Source organism: Simochromis diagramma, unplaced genomic scaffold, assembly GCF_900408965.1.
Source record: "Simochromis diagramma unplaced genomic scaffold, fSimDia1.1 OVJJ01000660.1, whole genome shotgun sequence".
In the NCBI taxonomy this organism is placed as follows: domain Eukaryota; kingdom Metazoa; phylum Chordata; class Actinopteri; order Cichliformes; family Cichlidae; genus Simochromis; species Simochromis diagramma.
Window position 1 is genome coordinate 157185 of NW_024387084.1, and position 27578 is coordinate 184762.

The 27578-nt window shown below is 37.9% G+C and overlaps 1 protein-coding gene and 1 long non-coding RNA gene across 10 annotated transcripts; one reads left to right on the plus strand and one right to left on the minus strand.

Moving 5' to 3' along the window:
* Positions 1-130: 130 nt before the first annotated feature.
* LOC120742614 (desmocollin-2-like) lies at positions 131-27304 on the minus strand. Of its 9 annotated transcripts, none has more exons than XM_040046030.1 (15): positions 27121-27304; positions 15577-15794; positions 15351-15441; positions 15036-15244; positions 14835-14942; positions 14519-14668; positions 14111-14255; positions 13868-14022; positions 13602-13736; positions 13260-13445; positions 12925-13115; positions 10471-10554; positions 10312-10379; positions 10029-10144; positions 131-2228 (listed from the first exon to the last, which is right to left on the minus strand). In XM_040046030.1, exons 2-15 carry the CDS (start codon positions 15613-15615, stop codon positions 2217-2219), a joined length of 1689 nt encoding a protein of 562 aa, XP_039901964.1. In that variant the 5' UTR covers positions 15616-15794; positions 27121-27304; the 3' UTR covers positions 131-2216. The 9 variants fall into 9 exon arrangements, with proteins under 9 accessions (XP_039901964.1, XP_039901963.1, XP_039901966.1 ...); XM_040046029.1 differs by having other exon boundaries at positions 14519-14671; positions 27121-27303; XM_040046032.1 differs by lacking the exon at positions 10471-10554 and having other exon boundaries at positions 14519-14671.
* On the plus strand, positions 5138-6467 carry LOC120742619. Its single transcript, XR_005697904.1, has 3 exons — positions 5138-5317; positions 6246-6309; positions 6389-6467. It is a non-coding gene; the product is annotated as an uncharacterized LOC120742619 (long non-coding RNA).
* Positions 27305-27578: the final 274 nt, after the last annotated feature.

A 27578-nucleotide genomic window follows, 5' to 3' on the forward strand; every position in this document is an offset into this window, starting at 1 on the left:
CAGCTTGTCATGTGAAAATCCTCCAGGCACCTTCTGTACAGAGTGTAGAAATAAGTGTCAAAATGATCCGGAAACTATATTCAGAGTCAGAGAGACAATTACTCAGCAAAAAATAAAAACCATGAAACAGTTTCACAGTTAAAGGGTTTTCATGTGGAGATCACATTCATTCCTGCATTCTTGCACCTCCTTAAACTCACCAGCTTTCAAGCTTTCACTCCTTAATATTTAATATCATCTTTCTTTAAAGATTAGGCCTTTCCAGATTACACATAAATTATTGTTTTCTCAGATATTCCACTTTATATTATGTACTTTAAAATAACAAATTTCCACAGAGCACAGAGAATTGATTTTTGTTACTTTGATTTAAAGCCAGTATCATGTCACGCCATCATCAAATAGAGGGCGCTCTAACATAAATAGATGTGGATCTTTGTGTTTTCTTTTTCAGCTCCAACAACAATTCTTTAATCTGCACCTCTTTCATGAGCCTCATTGTACTCTTACTATTTTTAGACATACAAGCTGCAAAGTTCCTTCATCTAACTGTTCATCTTACATGTGTAAGAGTGAATCGTCTACAAAAAGGAAATATCCAGTTAGCGTGAACATGCCTTGTTGATGTCAGACGACAGAGGAGAATTGCCAGAATGCAAAAGGGACTCAAATAACCAGAAGACCACACGAGTTTCACTAAGAACAAAAGACGGGAAATACATGTCCTGGTCTAATGAGTCTGTGATAATGATTACTGCTATGACTTTCATTGTGACATGAACTAGAGTAAGGAACAGTGGTGAACCAGCAACTAATGCACGCAGGGTGTGAAGGGTGGTCTGTGTGGTTCCATCGAACAGAAAATTGACTGTGGCTCAAACAACCAAAAAGGTTGATGCTGGTTCTGAAAGAAAGGTGTCAAAATGCATGGTGTATTGCAGTTCATGTGAGGAGGAGGCTAACAAATTTGAGATGTTGACTTGGACTTTAAATTCCTCAGATCTCAGCACACCTTCAGAAGTCCAGTGGAGTCTATACCTCAGTGGGTCAGGGCTGTTTGTCAGTAATAACACCAGTGCACCAATTAGATCTGCAGAGGACTGAAGTAATTATAAGCCAAGGAGTTGAGATGTTGGAACACTGCACATAGTGTATTATGTGTATGTGGGCTCCACCCTGTGAAACACTAGAGACAAAACCTGAACACAATAAACAACCATTTTGGATCTGACCTTTATATACAGTACAACCGGAAAAAATGATAAGGACATTTGTTTTGTTTGTTTAATTACAAATTAACAGATATTGGACAAAAACTTAAACAAATAAACAGTAAAGACTAAAAGTACAAACAGTACTGCTTTTAGTTGTATGGGTGCATGTCTGCTTATTGTATGTTTGCTGATTATGCTGTTTTATAACCACGTTCCTTTAAAATCTTAAAAAACAACACAAATAACTGCTACAGCAGCAAAAATTAAACACAACTCCTTAATGTTAATGTCAAATAACAACTTAAAAACGCAAAATACATATAAGATATACACTGTCTTTTGACTGGGTTTTTTCCTGTGCAGCCAGTTGTATTTAGTTTCAGGCAGTAACATGTTAGTGCTCCAGTTCTGCCCTCGTGCAGATTGTAACACGACTACTGTTGGAAATGTTTCAACAATCTGACTTACAGTGAGCTCAAACTGCACCCGTCTCACAGTCAGCGAGTTGAAGTAAAACATGGTTGCACACAATTTCTGTGCCTTTAGGAAATTCTGCAGAAGTAAATCAACACTGCCTAAAATAGATTATTATGAAGGTCTAATTTTACATTACATATTTTGAAATATTAGGTAATTGTTATTTTGTTTCATTATGTATTAGTTTTAATTAAAATTTACCCTCCAAAAATAAAGATATAATTTTTTTAGAGAATTGATTACTGACGTACAAAGCTCCAAAATATTGCATCTTCATAGTTTTTAGTGCAAACCACTTTTGCTTAAAAACAAAAAACACAACAACAAAATAAAGCAACAAGGAGCAATAGCAGATATAAACCTGTACCACTTGATTGCTTTGTTTTTACATTGTTACCCCAGTAACAAGCCAAGCGTTCAGACCGTGACCTCTGAGTCAGCTACAGAGCCACGTCCCCTAAATGCTGCCCATCCTCTTCTGTTCCCATTTGGAAGACACAGGTAGTTTGTTATTATTCCCTGTTATTACTCCCAAGCCTGGATAATAGGAGGAAGCATACAACACTTTCAAAGCTGCTGAGGACATGACTGAAGGTCACATATATATTAGGGGTGCAACGATACACAAAATTCACGGTTCGGTTCGACTTGGTCAGTCGATATTTTTTTGATACAAAAAAAAAAAAATGTTCATGCCTTTTTAATTTGTCATTTATTAAAATTATAAATATATATTTTAACTCAAAAGTACAGTTTTTAAATTTAATGTTGCTGAAACAACAAAGTAATAAAAAAAATTAATCTATCTCATCGAGAAAACATTCATCTTTGGAAAAGAGAGTTTATTACAGAGAAATGGCTCTTTCCAAAATAAAAGCTATACTATACGCTTCTTCTGGGCTATACTCTCAGCAGCATATTAAACATATCAGGTCCCCATGAGGAGAATCATGTGCTAACGGCTGTCTAAATGACTCGGGTAAAGTTTGTAGCATGCGTGCTTGTTGTTTTTGTCTGCTTCCACTTGTCTTTGCACTAGGATGATGTCGGAGTAAATGTGCAGTCATATTCGTTGTGTTCACACTAGTGCTATCAGCGTTAATCTGAAATGACGTTAACGCCACAACATGGCAAATCTCTGTTAACGAGCTACCGCGGATCGCCCGTGCGTGGGGCTGGACAGCATCAACACGTTAACGAGCAAACTGCGCTAACACACTAGCTCCCACCCATGTAATTGAGCATTGCGTGGCACATCCAACATACTGTTTTACTTTAGTCCATGACGCGCTTACCTTCAGGGTCATATGCAGAGATGGGCAGTAACGCGTTACAAGTAACGCGTTACAAGTAACGCGTTACTGTAATCTGATTACTTTTTTCAAGTAACGAGTAAAGTAAGGGATTACTATTGCAAAAACGGTAATTAGATTACCGTTACTTTCCCGTAGGAATGCTGCGTTACTGCGTTACTAAAACCGTGATTTTTTTGCGAGAATGTCTCACGACAGTGACGTAAGCGAGTACGCCGTTAGTGACAACAGCTGTGTGCAGAGCAACAATGGATCATATATCGATTGTGGGAGAGAGTATGAGCGTGCAGCGTTTAAAGCGTGGAAGTACTGACCTTATTTTGAGTTTGATTCCATAAAAAGTGACAAAAACATTAGCTTCCATCGTGCGTGGGAAGAAAACTTCTTTTTACAGCGAAAAAAACCCCTAAACTTCCAAGCAAGCACCGAGTGCGCAACGACGTAATGGGAAACTCACAGAGTAACTCGCGGATTCTTCAACTGACCGTGGCACACCTGCACCAGGGTAAACCTCCGCCTACCGCAGTCCTGCTTTACAGGTGAAAATAGAGCAACAGGACCGCTGAGTCTTTGACTTTATTTATTTTCTGCTGTGTTTTACTTGCATCTATTTGAAAGACTGAGTGTAAACGCAAAAAAAAAAAAATTATGTGCTGGAATGTGTAGAAAATAGGTTTAAATGTTAAACTAATTTATTCAAGTCAGAGAATGTTGCATATAATTTCATTTTTGCTTGATGCATAAAGTTAAAAGATTAAAACTGATAAAACAAGTTAAAAAAGAGACTTTTCCATTTGATTACATTTTATATGATGGATTATGTAGAAAAAGTAGAATTGGGCTGAAAGATCTATCGCTTTATCACCTCTTCAGGTTGTAAATCGTGTTTTTAAAAAGTAACTAAGTAACTAAGTAATTAATTACTTTTGAAAATAAGTAATCAGTAAAGTAACTGGATTACTTTTTTGGGGAAGTAATCAGTAATTAGTTACTGATTACTTTTTTCAAGTAACTTGACCAACACTGGTCATATGTCACATGAAGACCAAAATAGTTCCAAACACCACATCTGAATGAGGGTGGAGGAGGTTCAATTTGCCATGTTGCAAGGGGAGCTTAACTTCTGTCTTGCTAGCTTGCCCTGCACTCAGTGAATCTGCGTTCGACTACTCCGCCTAGGCTGCACTGTCGAGCGCAGATCCACTGAGCTCTCAACACAGACAGCATCGTCAGAAGGAAAGTTGATAAAATAAATTAAAAATTTTGTATTGTGCGATACATATGCGTACCGAACCGAAAGCACTGTATCGAACGGTTCAATATCGATATGAGTATTGTTGCACCCCTAAAATAAAATAAATAAATATATATATATAAAACACATCGAGCAAACAGATCACCAACAAGTTAGAGAAATAATATCTTTTACAGACATTCACAGACATTTATTTTACTGCAGAAAAAGAAACTTCTGCTATTTTATTTTTGAATTTTTTTTGCAAAGGTCTGCCACAAGACATTTTTGTTGGATGTATCAAAAACAAACAAATAATATGTTTGTAATAATAAACAACATTGCATGATGTAGATAGTGGCCATTTGATTCCCAATTATAAAGAACAGAGGTTCCCAAGAGCCACTGCAGGGGTGCGTGATATGAAAAGAAAAAAAAAAAAAAAAGATTGCTTGGACACTGCTAGCATAACTGACAGGTTATTGATGCGGCTTCTTGTAAAGTTTGTATCTGTCTTGTGTGAAACTTGTATGAAAAGCATACAAGAGTGAAAACAGATATAAGATCCCTTGAAAAATTATATAAATGAAATGTAACTAAACGTAACTACTCCTGAAATTTTGGAGATAATTTGTAATACTTTTGGAGATATAATAAGCCACATGGAAAAGATATATAATGATATATTTAATAGATATACATATATAATTCCACAATTTGTTCCCCCTGTCCAAATCATGAACAAACAGTACACTCTAAGAAATGAAACATGGGCTTTTTAAAAATTAATTCTTAGTTTTATGTTCAATATACTTAAAATTGTTAATCTCATGGGTGTAATTAATATTTTTAAATTTGATTTAATTAATTCTATACCGTTTTAATGTTAAATAATATTGATATTTCCAATTTATTGAACACATTAAATTAAATCCAAAGAGCCCTTTCCACATCCTTTCTGAGCATGCGCAGAGAATGAAAAAAAAAATCTTCGCATATACGCATTGACCTTCTTCACCTACGCCACAGTGTGCTTTGGCCACGTGTCTGGAAAGAGAGATTAATCCGTTGGAGTTAAGGTAATTCCTTCCTATTTTTAATAGAATATAATTTAACTAGTACTTTGTGATAATATATGGCGTATATTTTTCCGGTAAATATGTGGGCAGTATGTGTTCTGTAGGTTGTAGCATTTTGCTAGCATTGGAAACATTCATTTGCATATTCGACGTTACTGCACATCTGAATATTGTCCCATCTGCGTTTAAAATTTCATTCGAACTCCGAATAGCACACTTATTTTATTTGTTTTATTGCACTATCAAGTTAGGAGAACGTTAGCCCGAACGAAACGACAACAGCCAAAAATAGGCCAAAACATGCCACAAAATGCTCTGCTTGGTTAGTGCTTGTTTGTACCGTTAAAATTAACATTTGTGCTGCTAAGGTTAACCAGTTACTAATGTTTTACTTTTTCGCGGTGACGTCAAGGGCGCCCGTAAGCACGCTCCCCGTGCTTACGGGCGCGAGTAAGCGTCCGGGTGATGTAGACGTCGTAGGAAACGCTCTCTCCCACCCGAGCATTTTGTGGCATGTTTTGACCTATTTTGGGCCATTTTCGTGTTGCTTGGGGGGGGGTGAACTCTGAATGACCTAATAAATAAAAGTGTAATATCTTTGACACCTAGCGATACAAACGATGATTTTACCAGCACGAACCGACACAAACGGAGCACTAACCACGCAGTATACTTGATTTTATTTTTGGGGGCAAGTGGGTCACGCTCACAGACTGGGCTGCTCCGGTATATAATGGTAAATGTGCTCACAGGAAAAGATTTATGAAATGAGTAATAGAAATTTTGGAGCATTTGAAATTTAACTTGTATTATTAATACATTTTAAAAGAAACAGGAGTGTTCTTAAGTTTTGACCATCTCTGTGCTACCCCTTTGCATGTGTCTCACTGTACACGATTAATTTTTTCTGTTTTTCTTTTTCTCTCAGGTTGCTGGTTGTGGAATTTGGAGCTGCGGAGATTTGAGCTGTGCTCCAAAAGTGCATGTTGAAGGTACCTAATGCTTGCATATTATTTACTTTTTCCTTAATACGCAATTTTACATTTTGAATTCTCTTATTTGGTCTTTTAGGTTATCACCACAGTTCCACTGCTGTCCACATTCATGAGCAGTCTTGACCAGTACTCTGACCAGTTGATGAAGATTCTACGAAAAAAAGGAGGGGAAACAGCCCGGCGGATCACAGCAGCGTTATCTGCAATTTCACAGGTATTCTGTCTTGTTATAATGTTCTGTAACTAATAGATTAGTTGCAGGTTGATCTGAGGTCTGGTTATTAACCTGTATTTTTAACTTTCTTGGGTTATTTTATGCTTGTTCTCTCCTGCGTTATACTTCTCATCTCGCTTTTGGCTTATATTCTGGACTTAGTTCTGCTTTGTGTCAGGACCAAGTAACTCATGCCCCTAGAGGCCATAAGTGCCGTTGCTGGCATTGTAGCTTTTTTCTTTTTTTTTTGTTACTCATTAATTGTCCAAAGGAATAATTAGCTACACTGAGAAAAAACAAAGGCAGACAACATTTCACATTTCGGCACAACTCAGTAACACAATAGATTATTTTTTTTCACTCAAACTTGGTATAAATACTGCAAATGTGGTGGTAGCCCGCATACCTCATATTAACGTGACAGTGTGTAGTTTTTGTCATTAATTTTTGGAAATCTCTATCAAAATGTTTTTGATTTCTTTGAACAGCACTCCTATGCAACAACACTTTTCTTCCTTCTTTCGGGTGGTACACCACACTAAAGCTGCATTTTCCGCGACCCAATGTATCGCAATCAGTGTAATTGGACTCATAACTTATAATCTTTATGGGAATGAATTGGTAAGCTTCTCATTCTCTAACACAAAATACTACTTGCTTGCAAAAAGCATGTTTAAAATGACTTAGAAACAATTATGAATTGGTTAAACAACAATAAAAATTGACTTAAGTTCTGTGGGGGTCTCTAAAAACTTCAAAAAAGTAATTGCGCTGCATGTGTTGTTTTGTTTAGAGTTCCCGAATCGAAGTGAAGCGCGAATGCATCCTTAAAGCTGTGATTATATACCTGAATGAGAACCCTGAAAATCTCATCAAAGAGTACATGGTAAGTTTATTTTTAAAGGGATATTCCACCCCTCAGTAAAATTTTGACTGTCATAATTCCCAGAGTTTTGTAAGTTGAAAAATGTATTTTCTAAACAAGCCCAGGCATTCTCCTGTTCCGGCAGCAATCAGTTTTCTTTAAATTAGCTTACAACAATAAAGTGCATGGGAAATACTAGGATTTTGTTTCCATTCACTTACATTGTTTTATGCGAAACTAAAGAAAATGACCCTGGTCAGCAGAATATTGATAATATTATTAATGCATACTCCTTCTGCCCTCTGTCCATGTTTCATGTATCTTCTTCTTGGTCTTTATTTGGTGATAGTCTTGAATCCACATTTTTCTTTGGTCTGTTCTCCTCAGTCTCATTCAGGGATATGTGTAATTAGGATAGTGTGGACCATTTTAACTCAAATGGAGCGAATAGATAGATGATGCGATGACCAAAATACAACTGATTTAAAATATTTCTGTCCTTTTCAGGCTTTCAACGTGATGGAAGCTGAAGAGCTTGAGAGGATGGATTTGGCGTGTTTATAAGAAGAGATCCAGATGAAGGAGCACAGCCTGATGACTCCCTTGAAGATGTTGGCATCATTATCGAGAGATGCACCGTCTTGCAGGATCTTCACGATGTGGCGAGCGGGTGTGCACTTTTGTTTGGGCTAATTTACTGCCTCAATCTGAGTTACCCAAAGCCACTTCGCTACACATTTGAGTTCTTCCAGAAGGTGCTCATGGGACTGGAAGACAAAAAACTGTCTAACAAAATACAAGTGCTGAAGAACAAACTCTGCCAAAAGGAGACGCAATGACTCTTCTAGATCGAAATGTCTCCCAAAATAAGTGCTCTGTTTCACTGTTTAAAAGTTTATAAATATATATATATATATTGATCCTTGTTTGTAAATATTTTGTCAGAGCTTTTAATATTTAAGAGATTTACTGAATGCCATTTTTCTTTTGATTGTGGAAAAGAAAACATAATTCAGAAACTGAGTTTTTGGAACTGGGGACAAAATTACGCAGATGGATATATTTTCTTGTTTCACAACATTTTCTTTAGTTTGAGTTGCTGTGGTAATTCTGCAGACTGTAGCCATTGCAGACCTACAACTGTAGATCCTGAAATCATTCTGTCAGGTTTGACATCCTACTCCTCACTACACTGTCACTTAGTTGAAACTGGGAAGTTGTTTCAGATGTTTACATTTTATTTTACACACTTCATTTAATGTTGCATTATGCAGTGTTGTTTCCCTGTTTAAGCTTTGCCTCGTTGAAGGCTTTTGTTCAAGTTGTTAAAGCAACACAATTTATTTTGTATTTACACTTCATATTAGTTCTTGTGTACCAGGTTTCCATTGTAGGTCAAGGATCTTGAGTGTTATAAATGTTAAAGTGTTTGTGCAAACAAATGTGAAAAGGTTCTAAGGTTGTCACCTGTACTCAAGTTAAGTACTGGATTTTTGGTCTTAGCATTTAATTAAGAATATTTTGAGATTTGCTATATGCATTTTTTTTTATTGTAAAATTTATTATATAATAGAAAACTTGTAATTCTGAATCAGATTTTTGTAACTGGGGACTAAATCGTTTTTACCTTTTTGTGTCACTTAAGTATTTTCTGTAATTGCATTATACAGTGATTTTTAAGTTGCTGTGGTAAATCTGCAGTACTGACTATAATCACAAGTTGTATTGAATTTGACATCTTACGGCACACTACAATGTCACTTTGTTGAAACTCGGAAAGTTGTTTCCAATGTTTAAGTTTTGGTCATGCACTTTAAGCATTTAATATTGCCTTACGCGATGTTGTTCCCTGTAGAAGCTTTGCCTTGTTAAGGCTCACCGTAAATAAAGTTGTTGATGCAGCACCCTTTTTGCATTTACACTTTATGTAAGCTTTGGTGTAAGAGTTTTCTATTGAAGTGCAAGGATCTTGAATGTTATAAATGGTAACTCGTGAGCAAGTGTAAAAAGGTTTTTGAGTTGTCACCTGTACTCTGTAGTTAAGTGTTAGACCTTTGCTGAAGACTTCTGAAAGGTCCAAACACCTAATTACAATGTATAGATGACAACTCAGGAACCTTTCTAGACTTGTTTTGTTGATACCTAAACATTTAGCATATAGATGAAACTATTAATTAAATCATAATTAATCAAATTAATTAGGTCCAAAACGCAATCTAAATGATGCCATTAAATTCAAATTAATATTGTCAATTGAACCTAAAGCAATACAGTTAATAAAATGAACAAAGTGTTTAAATTCTATTTAATGGTGTTAAATAGTAACAATGAAAGGAAAGCTGTTGCTTTTATAGAACAATTTCACTTCTGATATACATCACCATTGAAATTGCAGATAACAACCATATTGATTTATGTTTAATTGACCAGGTTTTGTGGAAAAGATTGCCTTAACTTTGTCAATTAAATCCAACATTTTATTTCTTAGAGTGATATCCCATAGTTGTTTATGTTTTTAAACCCATTTTTCAAGAAGATTTTCCTTGTAAAACAAAGGAGGCAAAACAAAGTAAATGTGTGTGGTTTTTTTTAGAAGACCTGGAAACGGAGACATTGGTTACACATTGCTATCCTTACCATGCTGTCCTCTGGGGCCTCCGTGTTAGATTTGAGTGGGATTCCTCCAATGTCTCCAGAGTCATGAAGCTGCAATTTCTCTCTCTTTTTTAGACAGAAAAATACAAGGACCAGGACTGCAACAAAAAGCAGGCATATTCAAAATCAGAGCTCACAGAGTGCTTTTATGTGTGGTATACCTACACTATTTTATGCAGCATTGTTCACTTCCTAATATGCAATGAGCAAACTACAAGAGAACCCCCATCTAACCCTTACAACTTAATCACAGTGGGAGACTCACAAAGCAGTAGGAGGAGGACCACAGGACACAGTATAGTCATAATTCCCAGTAGTCCGAAGGACACAGACCTGCAGGAAAAGGTGAATCAGTCATTTTTCCAAGTGTCCAGAAAGCAACCACACCCCATCTTACCCTGAATCCATATGTAACAAGTGTCACCTGGCAGTTTGTTGCTCTCTGCCAGGTGATTGGCTGAAGAGCTGTGAAAAGGTAGTGGGTGTGTGCGGTGAAGTCAGTGCTCTTCTGTGGAAAAAAAACAGAGGTGATTAATTCACTTGGGTGTGAGTGGGTATACCAAGCCTATTCAAATGGCGGCCCGCGGGCCAAATGCGGCCCAGAAGCAACCTGCGAGTGGCCCTGCCTGTGGTCCTGGCAGAAACACAGAGAAAACGCAAAAAATTTGTTAATTAAAAAAAAAAATTTAAAAATTCCTACAGCGTAGTGTAGACTGTGAATGCAACACTCCTAGTAGCCTAGCAATATTTAACCCACAATGCACCGTGATGTAAACATATTAAACAATCATCGTAATATATGATGCGACAACAGCATATCTTTCTCACACCAAAAGCGCAAAATTGACAATGAAAACTGTCGGTTTAACCCTGCCTGGACTGACAAATACTTATTCATTTTACCGAGTTTAATAATCTTACAACCGGAGTTGTACTACCATGGTGAGGGTCCTGTACAGCCCAAGAGAGAGCTGCAGCAGCTTCCCTTCGTGTTTGCTTCTTGGCGAAGAAGAAAAGGCCTTTCACAGATTCTGAAACAGCGAAATACTGCATGCTGGCCGTGGTGGATGCGGTGAAAAGTGATGAAAAAATTAAAGTAAGTGTGACATCTGCTATTAAAAATGTACCCCTGTCAGACAGTTCAAATATTCGTAGAGTTGAAGTTCTGGCATCAGACGAGTTTGAAATGCTGTTAGATGACCTGAAGAAAACTGATGTAATGTCTATAGCAGGAGATCACTGACAGAACTGATAATGCACAGTTGTGCGTATATGTCCGTTTTTTGGATGGGAAATTGCTCGGCTTGCTACCGTTAGAGGGACACACAGCTGGCGAAATAATATTTGAGAAGATTTCAGCTCTTTTTTGAGGAAAATGGTCTGGATATGAAGCGTGTCTGTATACTTGTGACGGATGGGGCTCCATCCATGGCAGGAAAAGTGAGTGATCAGCGAAATATTTATTTTAATTTGAAAGGGAATTATCAAAATGTTTTTTTGTTATTATTATTATTATTATTATTATTTCAAATGTGCAAAAAATAGTTTAGTTATAGCTCCCTTTTTTTAAAATGGACCTTTTGGTGTGCATTTGTGAGAGGTCACCAGATTTACAGGTGAATAGGAATAAAAAAAATACTTGTTTTTCAATACAGTTGTGTGGGTTTGAAATTGATCATGATCTGCTGCTTACTGGCTTCAAAAAAAATATCTGGCCCAGATAAGTTCCTCGGTTTGAAAAATCTGGCCAAACTAACTTCGTAGTTGAATAGCCATGGGGTATACTGTTGGTAAGAGTCTTTTGCCATTTTGTTTGGATCATTTGTTATTGTAGGTGCCCATTTTTAATGTGTGTCGTTGGACTTTTTTAGTGTTTTAATAGAAGAATTGAATTTAATAGAAGAAACGGCCCTAGATCGACTGCATGCAGGGAAACTGATCAATATTGTAGGTATATTGATTGTTTTTTTTTAGCTTTGTGATTTTGAATGGTTTGAAGTCCCGTCTCTCTTGTTTATCGCCCAATTTGCACCAGAAAGGGGAAACCGGCAGATGTCACGCTAAACAACAGCAGCAGGTTTAAGCTTGATGAGCTGTTGTTAGAATTTATTTAATATTAATTTCTAGTATCAGCTGATATTTGCTGGAGCCAACAGCTGTAAAAGCTGCTGGTCATGATATCAGTTTGGTGAGAGGGAAGCATGAAGGTGAAACCAGGAGATGTCCTTACTGAATCATCAGAGCTGAACAGGTGATGGAGAAACAGGTTTACCTTTTAGGTGACATGAATGAGTTGAAAGGAAGTTATGAACTGTTTCTGAGAGACAAATAACACCAGGATCCTTTTCTAAGTAGCTGACAGCTGGTAACTATTTGCACACTCTTTATTATTTGCACACTCTTTACTATTTGCACACTCTTTACTGTAAATTCCTAAGTTAATTTGTAAATTTTTGTAGTAAACTGTAAATTGTAAATATTGTAAAACTTTTCTTCTGTCATTTAATGGTCGGGCATTGTACAGCTACAAGCATTTCACCCCCATGTCATACTGTGTATGGTTGTGTGTGTGTGACAAATAAAATTTGAATTTGAATTTGAAATTTGAATTTAACTGTGCAGGGGTGGATCTAGCAAAGTTTTGCCAGGGGGCCAGGTAGGGCATTAACAGGGAGAGGGGGCACAAAGAAATACTTTTCTTTCTTATTCTCATTTAAAATGTCTGGCTGTTATTAAATAATTGTCTGAATCTTACAACCAAAGTTTTTATCTGATGTAACATGTATAGAAATCCTGCATATATACCAACAAGACTGTACATCACTGTCACAACAGCGTTTCTTTTCATTCACAGGCTTTATTGCTTTTCCTATAATACCTGGTGGGCGGGTCTCTGGTCAAAATGCCCAGGCCGATCTTTTGTCCCAGTCCAGCCCTGACTGCATCCACTTTTTCAACATTGACATTCACAGGGATGGACTGCCACGTGGCACTGCTGCCATTCAGTGATGCTACATTTTGTGCAGTGATCTGAAGCTGGACATCGTTGGTCTTCTCATAATCTAATGGCTGGAAAAAAGAAAGGCATTTTAAAGTTTATGAATATAAATAAGTTGTATATAGGCCGACTTTGCATTAGATGTGATCCATGCAAAATGCTTCCACCAACATCACTAAATGATAATAATGAATTGAATAATAATCCAGTCTCACCTTTGAGATGTACAAACACCCTTCGTTTGTTTGGGGGTCAGTAACTATCCTAAAATTTCCATTTTCATTTCCTTTGGTAATGACAAACTTTGACATCCAGTTTGATGCTTTTATCAAATCTTTATCTTGAACAGGAATTCGAAGTAAAAGTTTTTCACTTTCATCTTCTTGCACAGTGACATTATACTACAAGACAAAAAAAGCAGAGGGGGTTAATTGCTGTTTAATTATGTTGGTAAAAAGTATTTTGGTGAAATAAGTAGAAAAAGGACGCCAAAATCAATCGATATGATTTCAGTTATTCAGCCAAATTACAAACTGACACTTCTTTCAAACACTTACAGATGATTTCATGAAGGTTGGTGGATTGTCATTAATATCACTCAGAGCAATTGTTGCTGTCGATGTGGCAAACAGACCATTTGGTGCACCATTCATATCCTGGATTTTTACAGTCACCACATGGTTGTCTTTTAACTTGAAAAGAAATGTTAGAAAAGTATTATAATAAAAATATGTTGTAAAGCACTTGCATCATCGATTTCAATGATGCAAGTTTTCAATTACATAAAGTTCACAGGTATCAGTGATGCAGAGGCAGTGCTCACCTCTCTGTCTAGGGTGTTGGTTGTTGTTGTGATGACACCTGTTTCTGGATGAATGGTAAACATGTCTGATCCAGATACGAGTGTATATTTAATCTTCACATGGTCGGTGCCAATTTGGTCTCTGTCAGTTGCACTCACCACTCCCACCACAGTCCCTGTATTGTAACCCATAATCATTTAGAGCAACTGCACTGAAAGTCAAATACCACAGAATCAACTATTACTGTATGTTGTCTTTCTCACCTGCACTACAGTGCTCAGGAACTGTAAAGTGTAAAGGACCTACGAACTCTGGAGCATTATCATTGACATCATCTACAATCACTCTCAGGGGTATTTTCTCATCTAGCTCCGCATTAGTATGCCTGTCAAAAACAATCATCAAAATCTATAGAGGGAAAACAAACAAACGTTTGACTAGTTTGATGCACACAAATATAGAAAGGAGAGTCAGGAACATAACAAGACTCCATATGTGAACTGTGCCAGTTCCAGGTTTGAATGAAAAAATAAATAAACAAACATGCTCAGTAGAGGAACAAATACTCTGTAGCTATTTGAATGATTGATAAATCACTCCTTAAAGATGACTGTGGAACATTATTGGAACTCTTTACAAATCTTCTAAACCAGCGTCATCTTCACACTCACATTATATGCTGGGAACTCCTCACGATCCACTGCTTTGAGCAAGAACAGATCCCCCGTGTCTGTGTCCATACTGAACACTCCAGTTGGATACGTATCGACTCCTTCTCCTTCAATAAAGTACCAATAACGTCTGTCTGAGGGATATGGCCCCAGCTACAGCAGAAACCAAATAAAATGATACATATTAAGTAAAAGAAAAAAAAAGGATTCTGTTATTCATAAAGTGTTTACAATCTTTACAATCTGATGTGTATTGACAATAAACATTTGTATACCACAGTGATCATAAATGATAAAAATTAAACATTAAATTCACCCTTTCAATTAGTTTTGGATAGCTCCCTTCATAATTCTCCACTATCGTTTGCCACGGGAGAACACGAAAACATCTTTTAGAGCGGTTCAGGGAACCTCGGCCTCGTCGCTATGACATTCCAACAAGTTTGGACATGTTAGAAAAAAGATGCACTGTTCCTGCTGAGCTGTATAAACGACTCACAATATGCAGTTGCCTTACGTGTCTTTTCGGCATTGTACTGCGGACAAGGTGAACTTCCATCTTTCTTTCCCGTTCAGTCTTGTCCCAAGCAGACACAGAAAATATCCGTCCTCCTTCTCCCACTGAGACAGACGTTAAAGCTACGACTGCTCCGTTACTTTTTATTGTGAAACTCGGGTCCTTCACAGTTAACTGCACTGATTTTGCATCACAGCCGACAGTTTCAACTGAAAAGCGAGAAAGTGAAAGTTAAAAAGAGCCATAAAACACAAAACATTCGGCTTACAACACTTTTTCACACAGAAGGAATAACACAAATACACAGAGCGGCACCTTTTGTTACTTGGTATCCAGGTGGAATTATTTCAGGTACAATTACGTAGAGAGATCTCAGCAGAAAGCACGACTCCACACAGGACAGGATCTGGAGGTGAAAGTGAGTTTCAAACTGACTTGTCACATTTAATGTTTTAATACTTCTGGGCATGACAAAAGTGACAGAAAGTAAACATGTATCAGTCATGTAGGTGTGCTCTAAAACCAAACTAGGAGCACTTACCAGCATTAGGTAGGTGGAGGAAATCAAAAGTTTCCCCATCTTAGAAAAAAAAAAGAGACTGACTTTGTCCTGCGTCAAAGTGTTGGGAGTCTGGTTAATGTAAGTGTGTTAACTCAAGAGCTTTGTCAGTTGTCTATTGCTTCACTTCTCTATCAATGTAAAAAGGCAGGCGTTTCTCAGACGGCACACCCCACTATCGCATGAGTGCTGCTGTTTGACTGAGGATTAATAAAGTAGTCGTGGTAAACCAATCACATGACTACTTCAAGATGACAAGCAAGAAGATGATATATAACAGTTTTTCAGTTGTGTTGATAGGCCACGTAAAACCAGAGTCATGATAAACAATATATACGTGGCATCTTTTCCTCACCTTTAATGTCTAAGGACAGCTCTAGCAAGCACTCTCAGCTTATGAGCATAAAAAAAGAAACAAAACAAAGAACACCTATGTTGGTGGAAATATGTAAAATGTTGACCAATCAAAAAATGTTCTGGCAACATGACATTTGGATGTTTAGAAAGAGGGGGGAATTTAAGGAGTGATGGTGAGAGAGAGACACAGAGAGTTTGTGAGAGAGTTAGCGTGTTTGGAGTGTGTATATGCGGTTGTTACAGTAAAAAATGTACCTTTTTCTAATCAGAGTTTGTTTTTGTCTGACTTTAGATCAGTTGTGCTAATACAGTATGTCAAAATGAAAACATAACTGTAAATTCACACATGTGAGGTTATGCTGAAAAGAATGACATAAGTGAAACCTAAAATGGGACTGAACTAAACAAACTATGACGACAATGACAGGCCACTGAGTGTTTGCTTTCAGCAGTTCAGGTTCATGCTCATGTCATGTTTGAAGTACTTCACGTTCAAGGTTTTTCATTCACCTGTTCGGGTTTCATCTTATGTCTCGTGTCATTGTCTCCATAGTTTGTTTAGTTCAGTCCCAGATTAGGTTTCACTTTTGTTTGGTCTCGCCTTGTTTTTCTGTTTTGTTTTTTCTTTTTTTTATCAGCCGTAATAAAGGCTCACTTTTTGTTTGATCATCAGTTTATTTCTCCTATGCTTGCTTTTGGGTCCGCTCCACAAACACACCGGCCATGACGGCCGTGACAATTTTGTTTTTTCTGGGACTTTTTGTTATACCACTGTGGTTGTGAATCTTACTTCACAGCACAGGTAGTCTAAATCTCAAATAGCAACAAGCAAGGTTAGAGAGTGCATTAAAGGTGAAAGTGAGTTTCAAACTGACTTGTCACCTTTAAATATTTTAATACTTCCTGGCAGACAAAAGTGACAGAAAGTAAACATGTATCAATCATGTAGGAGTGCTTTATTTATATATAGCATTATTTATATAAATCTGTGCATATAGAGTATAAACAATATTCTTATAACACTACAGCTGCAGGTACACGTATTTGAAGAAATACTGGTCTGTCTGCTTTTTTTGTCAAGACTTGTCTGCAGTAATGAATTAGTCATTGCTCATCAGGACTAATACAGTTTCCTAATAATAATGTGTGGGCGACCGTGGCTCAGGGGGTTGGGAATTGCATCTGTAACCGGAAGGTCACCGGTTCGATCCCTGGGCTCTCTGTCCTGGTCGTTGTGTCCTTGGGCAAGACACTTTACCCTACTTGCCTACTGGTGTTGGCCAGAGGGGCCGATGGCGCGATATGGCAGCCTCGCTTCTGTCAGTCTGCCCCAGGGCAGCTGTGGCTACAACTGTAGCTGCCTCCACCAGTGTATGAATGTGAGAGTGAATGGATAGTGGTATTGTAAAGCGCTTTGGGTGCCTAGAAAAGCGCTATATAAATCCAATCCATTATCATTATACAACACATCTACCAGGATTCACAGTTGTGGCCAACCAGCAAACCAACACTAGTATCAACACTAAGATTTTGCTTGAACTCCACCAAAAACTAACCTTAGACCGAACCAGTTGTCACAAACAATTTTTCTTGTTGCCACCTGGAAAAAGTAAAAGAAAGTCAATAATGATAACACTATCTATGCACTTCCTAGGAAAATGTTTTAAATAAGTCAGTGTTTCATAGCTCTTCTCATTGCCAATAAAGCCAGCATTTACAAAAAACAAACAAACAAACTAATCTGTATGTTGTTAGGTGGGACATAAGCTGTGCTTGTTACTTGTGATACCACATATAACAACCCATTGTATAGTTTGCTGTGAAAAATATGCCTATAGGGCACACAACATCAGGCCTGACATTAGAAAGTGATCATGGCTGTCATGACTGGATATAAATGTTGATAATATGATATACTCAGGTGGCTCAAGCCATATACATTTATTATTTTTTGGAATTTTTGTCTGTGGCCGGGACTGTGACCAGGCGTTTTGAGTTATTTTTTTTATTTTTTATTTCCTGATGTTAGATTGAGATTATATTAAGTTCTTGTGTTATAATTGAGTTAGGGAGTAATTGAGTTTCATTCTAGATTTTGTTTCATCTATGTCTCCTGATATGAGTCTTTTCCTCTCCTCTATGTAGTCTGTCTTGTCCTCAGTGTTTTTACTTTCAGTTATCTCAGGGCGTTATTCTCTCCCTGTGTTACATTTTCTAAGCTTGTGTTGTCAAGTCTCCATTATGTTTCCTGTTGTATTTTGCAAGTGGTTTTTTTAAATTATTATTTTCAGTGGGTTTAGTTTTGCTTCCCCTGTGGCGTGATGTTCATTTGTGTCAGCTGTGTTTCCACTTCCCTCATTACCCTCCTGTATATTTAAGTCCTCTGTCTTCCTCTCCTCCTTGTCATGTCACCATGTCAAGTCAGGTCAGGTCACTGAGTGTTTCCTTTCAACAGTTCAGGTTCATGCTCATGTCATGTTTGAAGTACTTCACGGTTTTACATACACCTGTTGAGTTTTCATCTTATGCCTCGTGTCATTGTCTTCATAGTTTGTTTAGTTCAGTCCCAGAATAGGTTTCACTTTAGTTTCACTTGTTTTACTGTTTTTTTCTTTTCTTAATATCAGCTGTAATAATGGTTTGATCATCAGTTCATTTCTCCTGTGTTTGCTTTTGGGTCTGCTACACAAACATGCAGGGCATGACGATTCTTTTTTTATACCACTGTGTTTTTGAATCTTACTTCATGGGGTAGGTAGTCTAAATCTCAAAAAGCAACAAGCAAAGTTAGAGAGTGCATTAAAGGAATGCCACAGTTATTACTCATGTTTCCTGAGTAGAATATTTCTCATTTCTAACTTTTTTTTTTTTAAAATATTCAAGTTTATTCAACAAAACATTATAATGTATTTCAACTGAGAGAATCTCCACCTCCCTTTTCAACTTTACTTCCACATACGTTGACCTACAGACACCATTCAAACTTAAAAACAAAGCCAAGTCATTGAGCCATTCAGCTTGCATGTCTCTTTTCAATATCTTTTATAGCTTTTCCTTCAGTTCCTGTTCAAGTTCCATGTTTTATTCCCACATTTCAGAATTTATAGTAGGTGCCTATATGACGGTATGTTGGCAGTTAATTCCCTGTTCCATTAGTACCTACTTGGATCAACTCTGCGTGGTTTGCAGGGTTTGCCATCAGGTTATAGTACGTGCTCAGCCAGATTTCCAAGTGATCCATACAGGTACTAAAGTGTGACACCGTCAGACTGCATGCCACTGATTGGCTGGTCAGTAGCATCATTCGATGAGTCACTAGAGCATCTTGTTCACGGAAATAGCATTTTTGAAAGTAAGCAATAAAGGAAATGGTTACAAAAAACAAATTTAAGTTCAGATAGTGGCACATTACACACACTGTAATGCTCAATTTGTTTTTAATTTTTTACTGTGTTTTCACTGTGCAACCAGTTGTATTTAGTTTCAGGCAGTAACACTTTACCTCTCCAGTTCTGCCCTTGTGCAGATTGTAACAGGAGACTGTTGGAAATGTTTCAATAACCTGCACCCATGTGACAGTCAGGGAGTTGAAATAAAACACAGTAACACAATATTTCTGTGCCATTAGGAAATTCAGCAGGAGTAAATCAACACTGAGTAAAATAGATCATAATGAAGGTCTAATTTTTACATTACATATTGTGAAATATTAGGCAGTTATTTTCTTTCGTTATGTATTTGTTTTACTTCAAATATATCTGCAAAGATGAAAATTAATAACAATAAAAACCAGCAACAAGGCGAAAAAAGAAATGCACTTTCTTACTGCAGACAATGATTTAAATAAAAAAAGAGTAAAACATACCATAGTTGCTACTAACTAATATACAGACAAACACGAGTAGCTGAATTTCAACCCAAATTAACCAGAACTTCTAGTCCATGAACTAAGAGCTAAAAGGTTCCCTTAAGGTAGTTTTGTATGTTCTCTTACCAATAGCTTGAGTGCAAGAAAAACCAGTTTTGTTTTTGTTTTGTTTTTCCATTTCCCTTCACAGCTTTCTGAATTAATTTAAGTTGGTGATAATCAACAATTTATGTGGTATAGCCCAAAAACAGCTGGATTTTTATGAGAAATTGCTTTCCAACAAGAAACGTCCATGCACCAAAGACTCCTGAAGTGTAAGAAGGTGCTGTCCTCCAAAAATAAAGATATGATTTTTTTTTAGATCTTGAGGTACAAAGCTCCAAAAGATTGCTTGGTAAGGAGCTCCTGTGGTGGAAATGTTGCTAAAGCCATACAGCACACAGTATGCACAACTAACAGCATCTGCTTACTTTTTAGCCCAAACCACTTTAACATTAAAAAATATAAACAAAGGAACAACAAAAAACTCACAACAACAATAACAGCAAAGAAATAAAGCAAAAAACAACAATAGCAGATACACACCTGCATCACCTGCTTGTTCTTTTTTTATATATATATTCTTACCCCAGAAACAAGCTAAGCATTCAGACCCAATCTGCATCTTTTACAGCTTAAAGTAAACAACATTAATCTGGAGTGACTGTTTTCATTTCTTTCTGCAGACCTTTGCAAGATTTTTTAACTTTCATCCGAATGTATTCAGAAAGTCACGGTTATCGTTTTCATTATTATCACTGCAGCATCTGATAGAGCCAGTTACACAGCCACATCCTTTGAACCTTAGAAGTGAATGATATCGTCTGCGTATTGCCCTTTTGTTCCCATTTGGATCCGTTTCTAGAAGACAAAGGCAGTTTGTTAATATTCCTTGTTATTACTGACGGTCAGATATTGCACATTGGGCTAACATATCACCAACAAGTTAAAGACAAAATATATTTTACCAAAAGCTAAGAAATGCTGAGGTTTGCACAGGATACTATCCAGACCTAGAGAAAAAGACGATATTACAAATGGGATTTAACTCATGTTTGTAATCATAAAAAAATAAAATAAAAATTACCTGATGTATATAGTGACCATTTGTTATACAGAAAACCTCTTAAGTCAACACCAACAGGCTGACCAATGGTGCTTGAGGTTTTTCTTTCAAGCCAAGATTAATCATTACACCCTTAACATAAACCATTTAGTGTTTGGTCAGTCTCGAAACGGAGACGACTGATGAGACTTACATCAATCAAAGCAAAAGCAGCAATAAAACAAATAAAGCCAAAGGAGGGGGGAAGAAGCAAATATGGTTTCTTTGTGAATAACTGTAAGCCGAGACGGTGTTTCCACGTTACTAACCTTACCGCGCTGTCCCCTGGGACCTCTATGTTGGATATGAGTGGGATTCTTCCTGTGTTTCCTGGTTCATTAAGCTGCAATTTCTCTCTCTTTGTTAGACAGAAAAATGCAAGAAGCAGGACTGCAACAAAAAGCAGGCGTGTTCAAAATCAGAGGTCACAGAGTTCTTTTATGTGTGGTAGGCATCACAAGAATGAGCATAGCAGCATTATACATGTAATACTCTGATAAATATCAGTGGTATTTATTTTGGGTTTTCATGAGAATAAGTCGAAGAGAAAATAACAGTTCATTTTGAGGTCAAGAGTGGTATAAATATGTGATATAAATGTTTGTATTAAAATGCATAAAAAGTGTGTGTGTGAAAAAATCAGTTACGTTAAAAAACATAATTTCATGGAATGTGAATGTCTGTTAAAAGAGAAGAGGTGTAACTTGTTTGTATGCTACGTCACGAGAGGTCATGACTTGCAGATGACTTCCGGGGGGAAAAGAGACTCGGGAGGAAGAGAGGAAAAAAAGGAGGATTACTAAAATGGCATAGACGAAGCATGGACTTCGGGACTGCTTATGTCACCAAAGTTGTTCGGCAACAACATATCACCCGTCTGCGGACTTCCTGGTAATCGTTTGGAGCGTTTGAGCCGGGCTTCCTGTATCTTCTGGGCTTGGCTAAGCACGAGGCACGTTTGGCTACGTTGGCTAGCTGGAGCTAGGCTAACGCCACGGTCCTGGCTAACGGAGATTCCGCCGGAGCGGAGAGACGGAGTTTGAGAGTTGTCTCGGGAGAGAGTCGCTAACCGTGGATGATTCATTGCTCGTGGCCGCGAGTGGAGATGGTTGCTACCACAACGAGCGAGTTATTCATCGGAGGAGGTGGAGACATCACGGACACTTGGAGGTATTGTTGTTATTAAGAGCTCCAACTAAAGCGCGCCAACAATAAAAATAGACTAAGAGTGCACTCTGGGGAAAGAATAACATTGGACAGGTTAAGGGAAAAATACTAACATCTATCCCCCGGGGGTTTATTGTATGTTTTGTATATGTGTTTTATCATGAAGAAAAAAGGGGTTGGATGTGAATTTCCTGCAATTGTTTAATACATTTTCTAACCCTGAGATCCTGCGTTGGGTTTATTGCATGGTGTCTTATCATTTGAGTATTCACATGTATTAGCCTTAATTGGTTAAGTGTATTTCCTTAGCCTCCGCTTGTCTGTGTAGACACGAGAATCATATGAACCCTAGACTGATATTTATTTTTGAGATGTATCTTTTATCACAGAATGTTTAAGTAGAGTCAAGACTGCACCCGAGGACATAAGGGGGGGGGAGTCTTGTCACACAAGCCGGTGGCAAAAGTGTTACATACACTACACTATTGTATGCAATAGTGTTCACTTCCTAATATGCAATGAGCAAACTACAGGGAGTGCAGAATTATTAGGCAAATGAGTATTTTGTCCACATCATCCTCTCCATGCATGTTGTCTTACTCCAAGCTGTATAGGCTCAAAAGCCTACTACCAATTAAGCATATTAGGTGATGTGCATCTCTGTAATGAGAAGGGGTGTGGTCTAATGACATCAACACCCTATATCAGGTGTGCATAATTATTAGGCAACTTCCTTTCCTTTGGCAAAATGGGTCAAAAGAAGGACTTGACGGGCTCAGAAAAGTTAAAAATAGTGAGATATCTTGCAGAGGGATGCAGCAGTCTCAAAATTGCAAAGCTTCTGAAGCGTGATCATCGAACAATCAAGCGTTTCATTCAAAATAGTCAACAGGGTCGCAAGAAGCGTGTGGAAAAACCAAGGCGTAAAATAACTGCCCATGAACTGAGAAAAGTCAAGCGTGCAGCTGCCAAGATGCCACTTTCCACCAGTTTGGCCATATTTCAGAGCTGCAACATCACTGGAGTGCCCAAGAGCACAAGGTGTGCAATACTCAGAGACATGGCCAAGGTAAGAAAGGCTGAAAGACGACCACCACTGAACAAGACACACAAGCTGAAACGTCAAGACTGGGCCAAGAAATATCTCAAGACTGGTTTTTCTAAGGTTTTATGGACTGATGAAATGAGAGTGAGTCTTGATGGGCCAGATGGATGGGCCCGTGGCTGGATTGGTAAAGGGCAGAGAGCTCCAGTCCGACTCAGACGCCAGCAAGGTGGAGGTGGAGTACTGGTTTGGGCTGGTATCATCAAAGATGAGCTTGTGGGGCCTTTTCGGGTTGAGGATGGAGTCAAGCTCAACTCCCAGTCCTACTGCCAGTTTCTGGAAGACACCTTCTTCAAGCAGTGGTACAGGAAGAAGTCTGCATCCTTCAAGAAAAAACATGATTTTCATGCAGGACAATGCTCCATCACACGCGTCCAAGTACTCCACAGCGTGGCTGGCAAGAAAGGGTATAAAAGAAGAAAAACTAATGACATGGCCTCCTTGTTCACCTGATCTGAACCCCATTGAGAACCTGTGGTCCATCATCAAATGTGAGATTTACAAGGAGGGAAAACAGTACACCTCTTTGAACAGTGTCTGGGAGGCTGTGGTTGCTGCTGCACGCAATGTTGATGGTGAACAGATCAAAACACTGACAGGATCCATGGATGGCAGGCTTTTGAGTGTCCTTGCAAAGAAAGGTGGCTATATTGGTCGCTGATTTGTTTTTGTTTTGTTTTTGAATGTCAGAAATGTATATTTGTGAATGTGGAGATGTTATATTGGTTTCACTGGTAAAAATAAATAATTGAAATGGGTATATATTTGTTTTTTGTTAAGTTGCCTAATAATTATGCACAGTAATAGTCACCTGCACACACAGATATCCCCCTAAAATAGCTAAAACTAAAAACAAACTAAAAACTACTTCCAAAAACATTCAGCTTTGATATTAATGAGTTTTTTGGGTTCATTGAGAACATGGTTGTTGTTCAATAATAAAATTATTCCTCAAAAATACAACTTGCCTAATAATTCTGCACTCCCTGTACAAGAGAACCCCTATCTAACCCTTACAACTTAATCACAATGGGAGACTCACAGAGCATCAGGAGCAGGACCACAGGGCACAGCATAGTCATAATTCCTAGTAGTCCGAAGGACACAGAGCTGCAGGAAAAGGTGTATCAGTCATTTTCCAAGTGTCCAGACAAAGGAAACAACCATACCCATCTTACCCTGCATCCAATTTTTCAACATTGACATTCACAGGGATGGACTGCCACGTGGCACTGCTGCCATTCAGTGATGCTACATTTTGTGCAGTGATCTGAAGCTGGACATCGTTGGTCTTCTCATAATCTAATGGCTGGAAAAAAGAAAGACATTTATAAGTTTATGAATATAAATCAGTTGTATATAGGCTTACTTTGCATTAGATGTGATCCATGCTAAATACTTCCACCAACATAACTAAATGATAATAATGAATTGAATAATAAGCCAGTCTCACCTTTGAGATGTACAAAAGCCCTTCGTTTGTTTGGGGGTCAGTAACTATCCTGAAATTTCCATTTTCATTTCCTTTAGTAATAACAAACTTTGACATCCAGTTTGATGTGTTTATCGAATCTTTATCTTGAACAGGAATTCGAAGTAAAAGTTTTTCACTTTCATCTTCTTGCACAGTGACATTATACTACAAGAAAGAGCAAGAAGATGGGGAAGAGAGGGGGTGTCTTTAGTATTTCTTTAATTATGTCAGTAAAAAGTATTTTGGTGAAATAAGTAGAAAAAGGAGGCCAAAATCAATCGATATGATTTCAGTTATTCAGCCAAATTACAAACTGACACTTCTTTCAAACACTTACAGATGATTTCATGAAGGTTGGTGGATTGTCATTAATATCACTCAGAGCAATTGTTGCTGTTGATGTGGCAAACAGACCATTTGGTGCACCATTCATATCCTGGATTTTTACAGTCACCACATGGTTGTCTTTTAACTTTAAAAGAAATGTTACAAAGTATTATAATAAAAATATGTTGTAAAGCACTTGCATCATCGATTTCAATGCTATTTTCAATTACATAAAGTTCACAGGTATCACTGATGCAGAGGCAGTGCTCACCTCTCTGTCTAGGGTGTTGGTTGTTGTTGTGATGACACCTGTTTCTGGATGAATGGTAAACATGTCTGATCCAGATACGAGTGTATATTTAATCTTCACATGGTCGGTGCCAATTTGGTCTCTGTCAGTTGCACTCACCACTCCCACCACAGTCCCTGTATTGTAACCCATAATCATTTAGAGCAACTGCACTGAAAATCAAATACCACAGAATCAACTATTACTGTATGTTGTCTTTCTCACCTGCACTACAGTGCTCAGGAACTGTAAACTGTAAAGGACCTACGAACTCTGGAGCATTGTCATTGACATCATCTACAATCACTGTCAGGGGAAAATACCTGAGCTCCACATTTGTATGCTTGTCAAAAGCACGCACTACAAACTATATAGAGGGAAAAAAAACACACACATTTGACTAGGTTAATGCACACAAATATAGAAAGGAGAGGCAGGGACATAACAAAACTCCATATGTGAACTGTGCCAGTTCCAGGTTTGAATGAAAACATAAATAAATAAAAAAAATAAATAAACAAATATGCTCAGTAGAGGAACAAATACTCTGCAGCTATTTGAATGATTAATAAATCACTCCTTAAAGATGACTGTGGAACATTATTGGAACTGTTTACAAATCTTCTAAACCAGCATCATCTTCACACTCACATTATATTCCTGGAACTCCTCACGATCCACCGCTTTGAGCAAGAGCAGATCCCCCGTGTCTCTGTCCATACTGAACACTCCAGTGGGATACGTATCGACTCCTTCTCCTTCAATAGTAAAGTACATATCATGGCTTGCTGAGGGATCTGACACCATCTACAGGAGAATCCAAATAAAATCATAAACAAAAACAAGGATTCTGTTATTCATAACGTGTTTATCATGAAGCAGTCTGCTGTGGGCTCTTTCAGCTTACAGGGTCATGAAATAGATCAAAAGTGTACGCAGTTTACAATATGGTACTGTAGCTCAAACACATAACATCAAAGAAAATAATAACTTTGTCAGCTGAATGTAACCTGAATCAGATCAAATGAAGGGGGTATATAAATTTAGCATTCAATTCACCTTCTCAAGGAGTATTGGATAGTTCCCTTCATAATTCTCGACTACAGACGTCGGAAAACGACAGGCCCGTCTTTTAGAGCGGTTCAGGGAGCCTTGGCCTCGTCGCTGTGACATTCCAACAAGTTCAGACATGTTAGATAAAAAAAAAAGGACTGTGCCTTCTGAGCTGTATAAACGACTCACAATATGCAGTTGCCTTACCTGTCTTTTCGGCATTGTACTGCGGACAAGGTGAACTTCCATCTTTCTTTCCCGTTCAGTCTTGTCCTGAGCAGACACAGAAAATGTCTGTCCTCCTTCTGCCACTGAGACAGACGTTAAAGCTACGACTGCTCCGTTACTTTTTATTGTGAAACTCGGGTCCTTCACAGTTAACTGCACTGATTTTGCATCACAGCCGACGGTTTCAACTGAAAAGCGAGAAAGTTAAAAAGAGCCATAAAACACAAAACATTTGGCTTACAACACTTTTTCAAACAGAAGGAATAACACAAATACACAGAGCGGCACCTTTTGCTACTTGGTATCCAGGTGGAATTATTTCAGGTACAATTACGTAGAGAGATCTCAGCAGAAAGCACGACTCCACACAGGACAGGATCTGGAGGTGAAAGTGAGTTTCAAACTGACTTGTCATGTTTAAATGTTTTAATACTTCCTGGCAGACAAAAGTGACAGAAAGTAAACATGTATCAATCATGTAGGAGTGCTCTAAAACCAAACTAGAAGCACTTACCAGCATTAGGTAGGTGGAGGAAATCAAAATTGTCCCCATTATTGGAAAAAAAAAAGACTGACTTTGTCCTGCGTCAAAGTGTTGGGAGTCTGGTTAGTGTAAGTGTGTTAACTCAAGAGCTTCTTCTCTTGTCTATTGCTTCACTTCTCTATCAATGTAAAAACACAGGCGTTTCTCAGACGGCACACCCAAGTGGAATTTTAAACAAGCGAAGTAGCTTCGAGCTGTGCTCGCTGATGTCTGCTGAGAAACCTCCCTGAAAGTTGCAGATATTCAAGTGTTTTCCCCCATCAGCAAGGGCAACATGTCTATTTTACTGCAAGACATTAAACAGCGACTAAATGCGGTTTAATGTTTGGAAAAAGACATTAAACTGCTAAAACTCTTCCCCTCAAAGAGTTTTAGTGGGACTGTAAGAGCTACAAATACACACAATGAAAGCATGTAGCATTATTTAT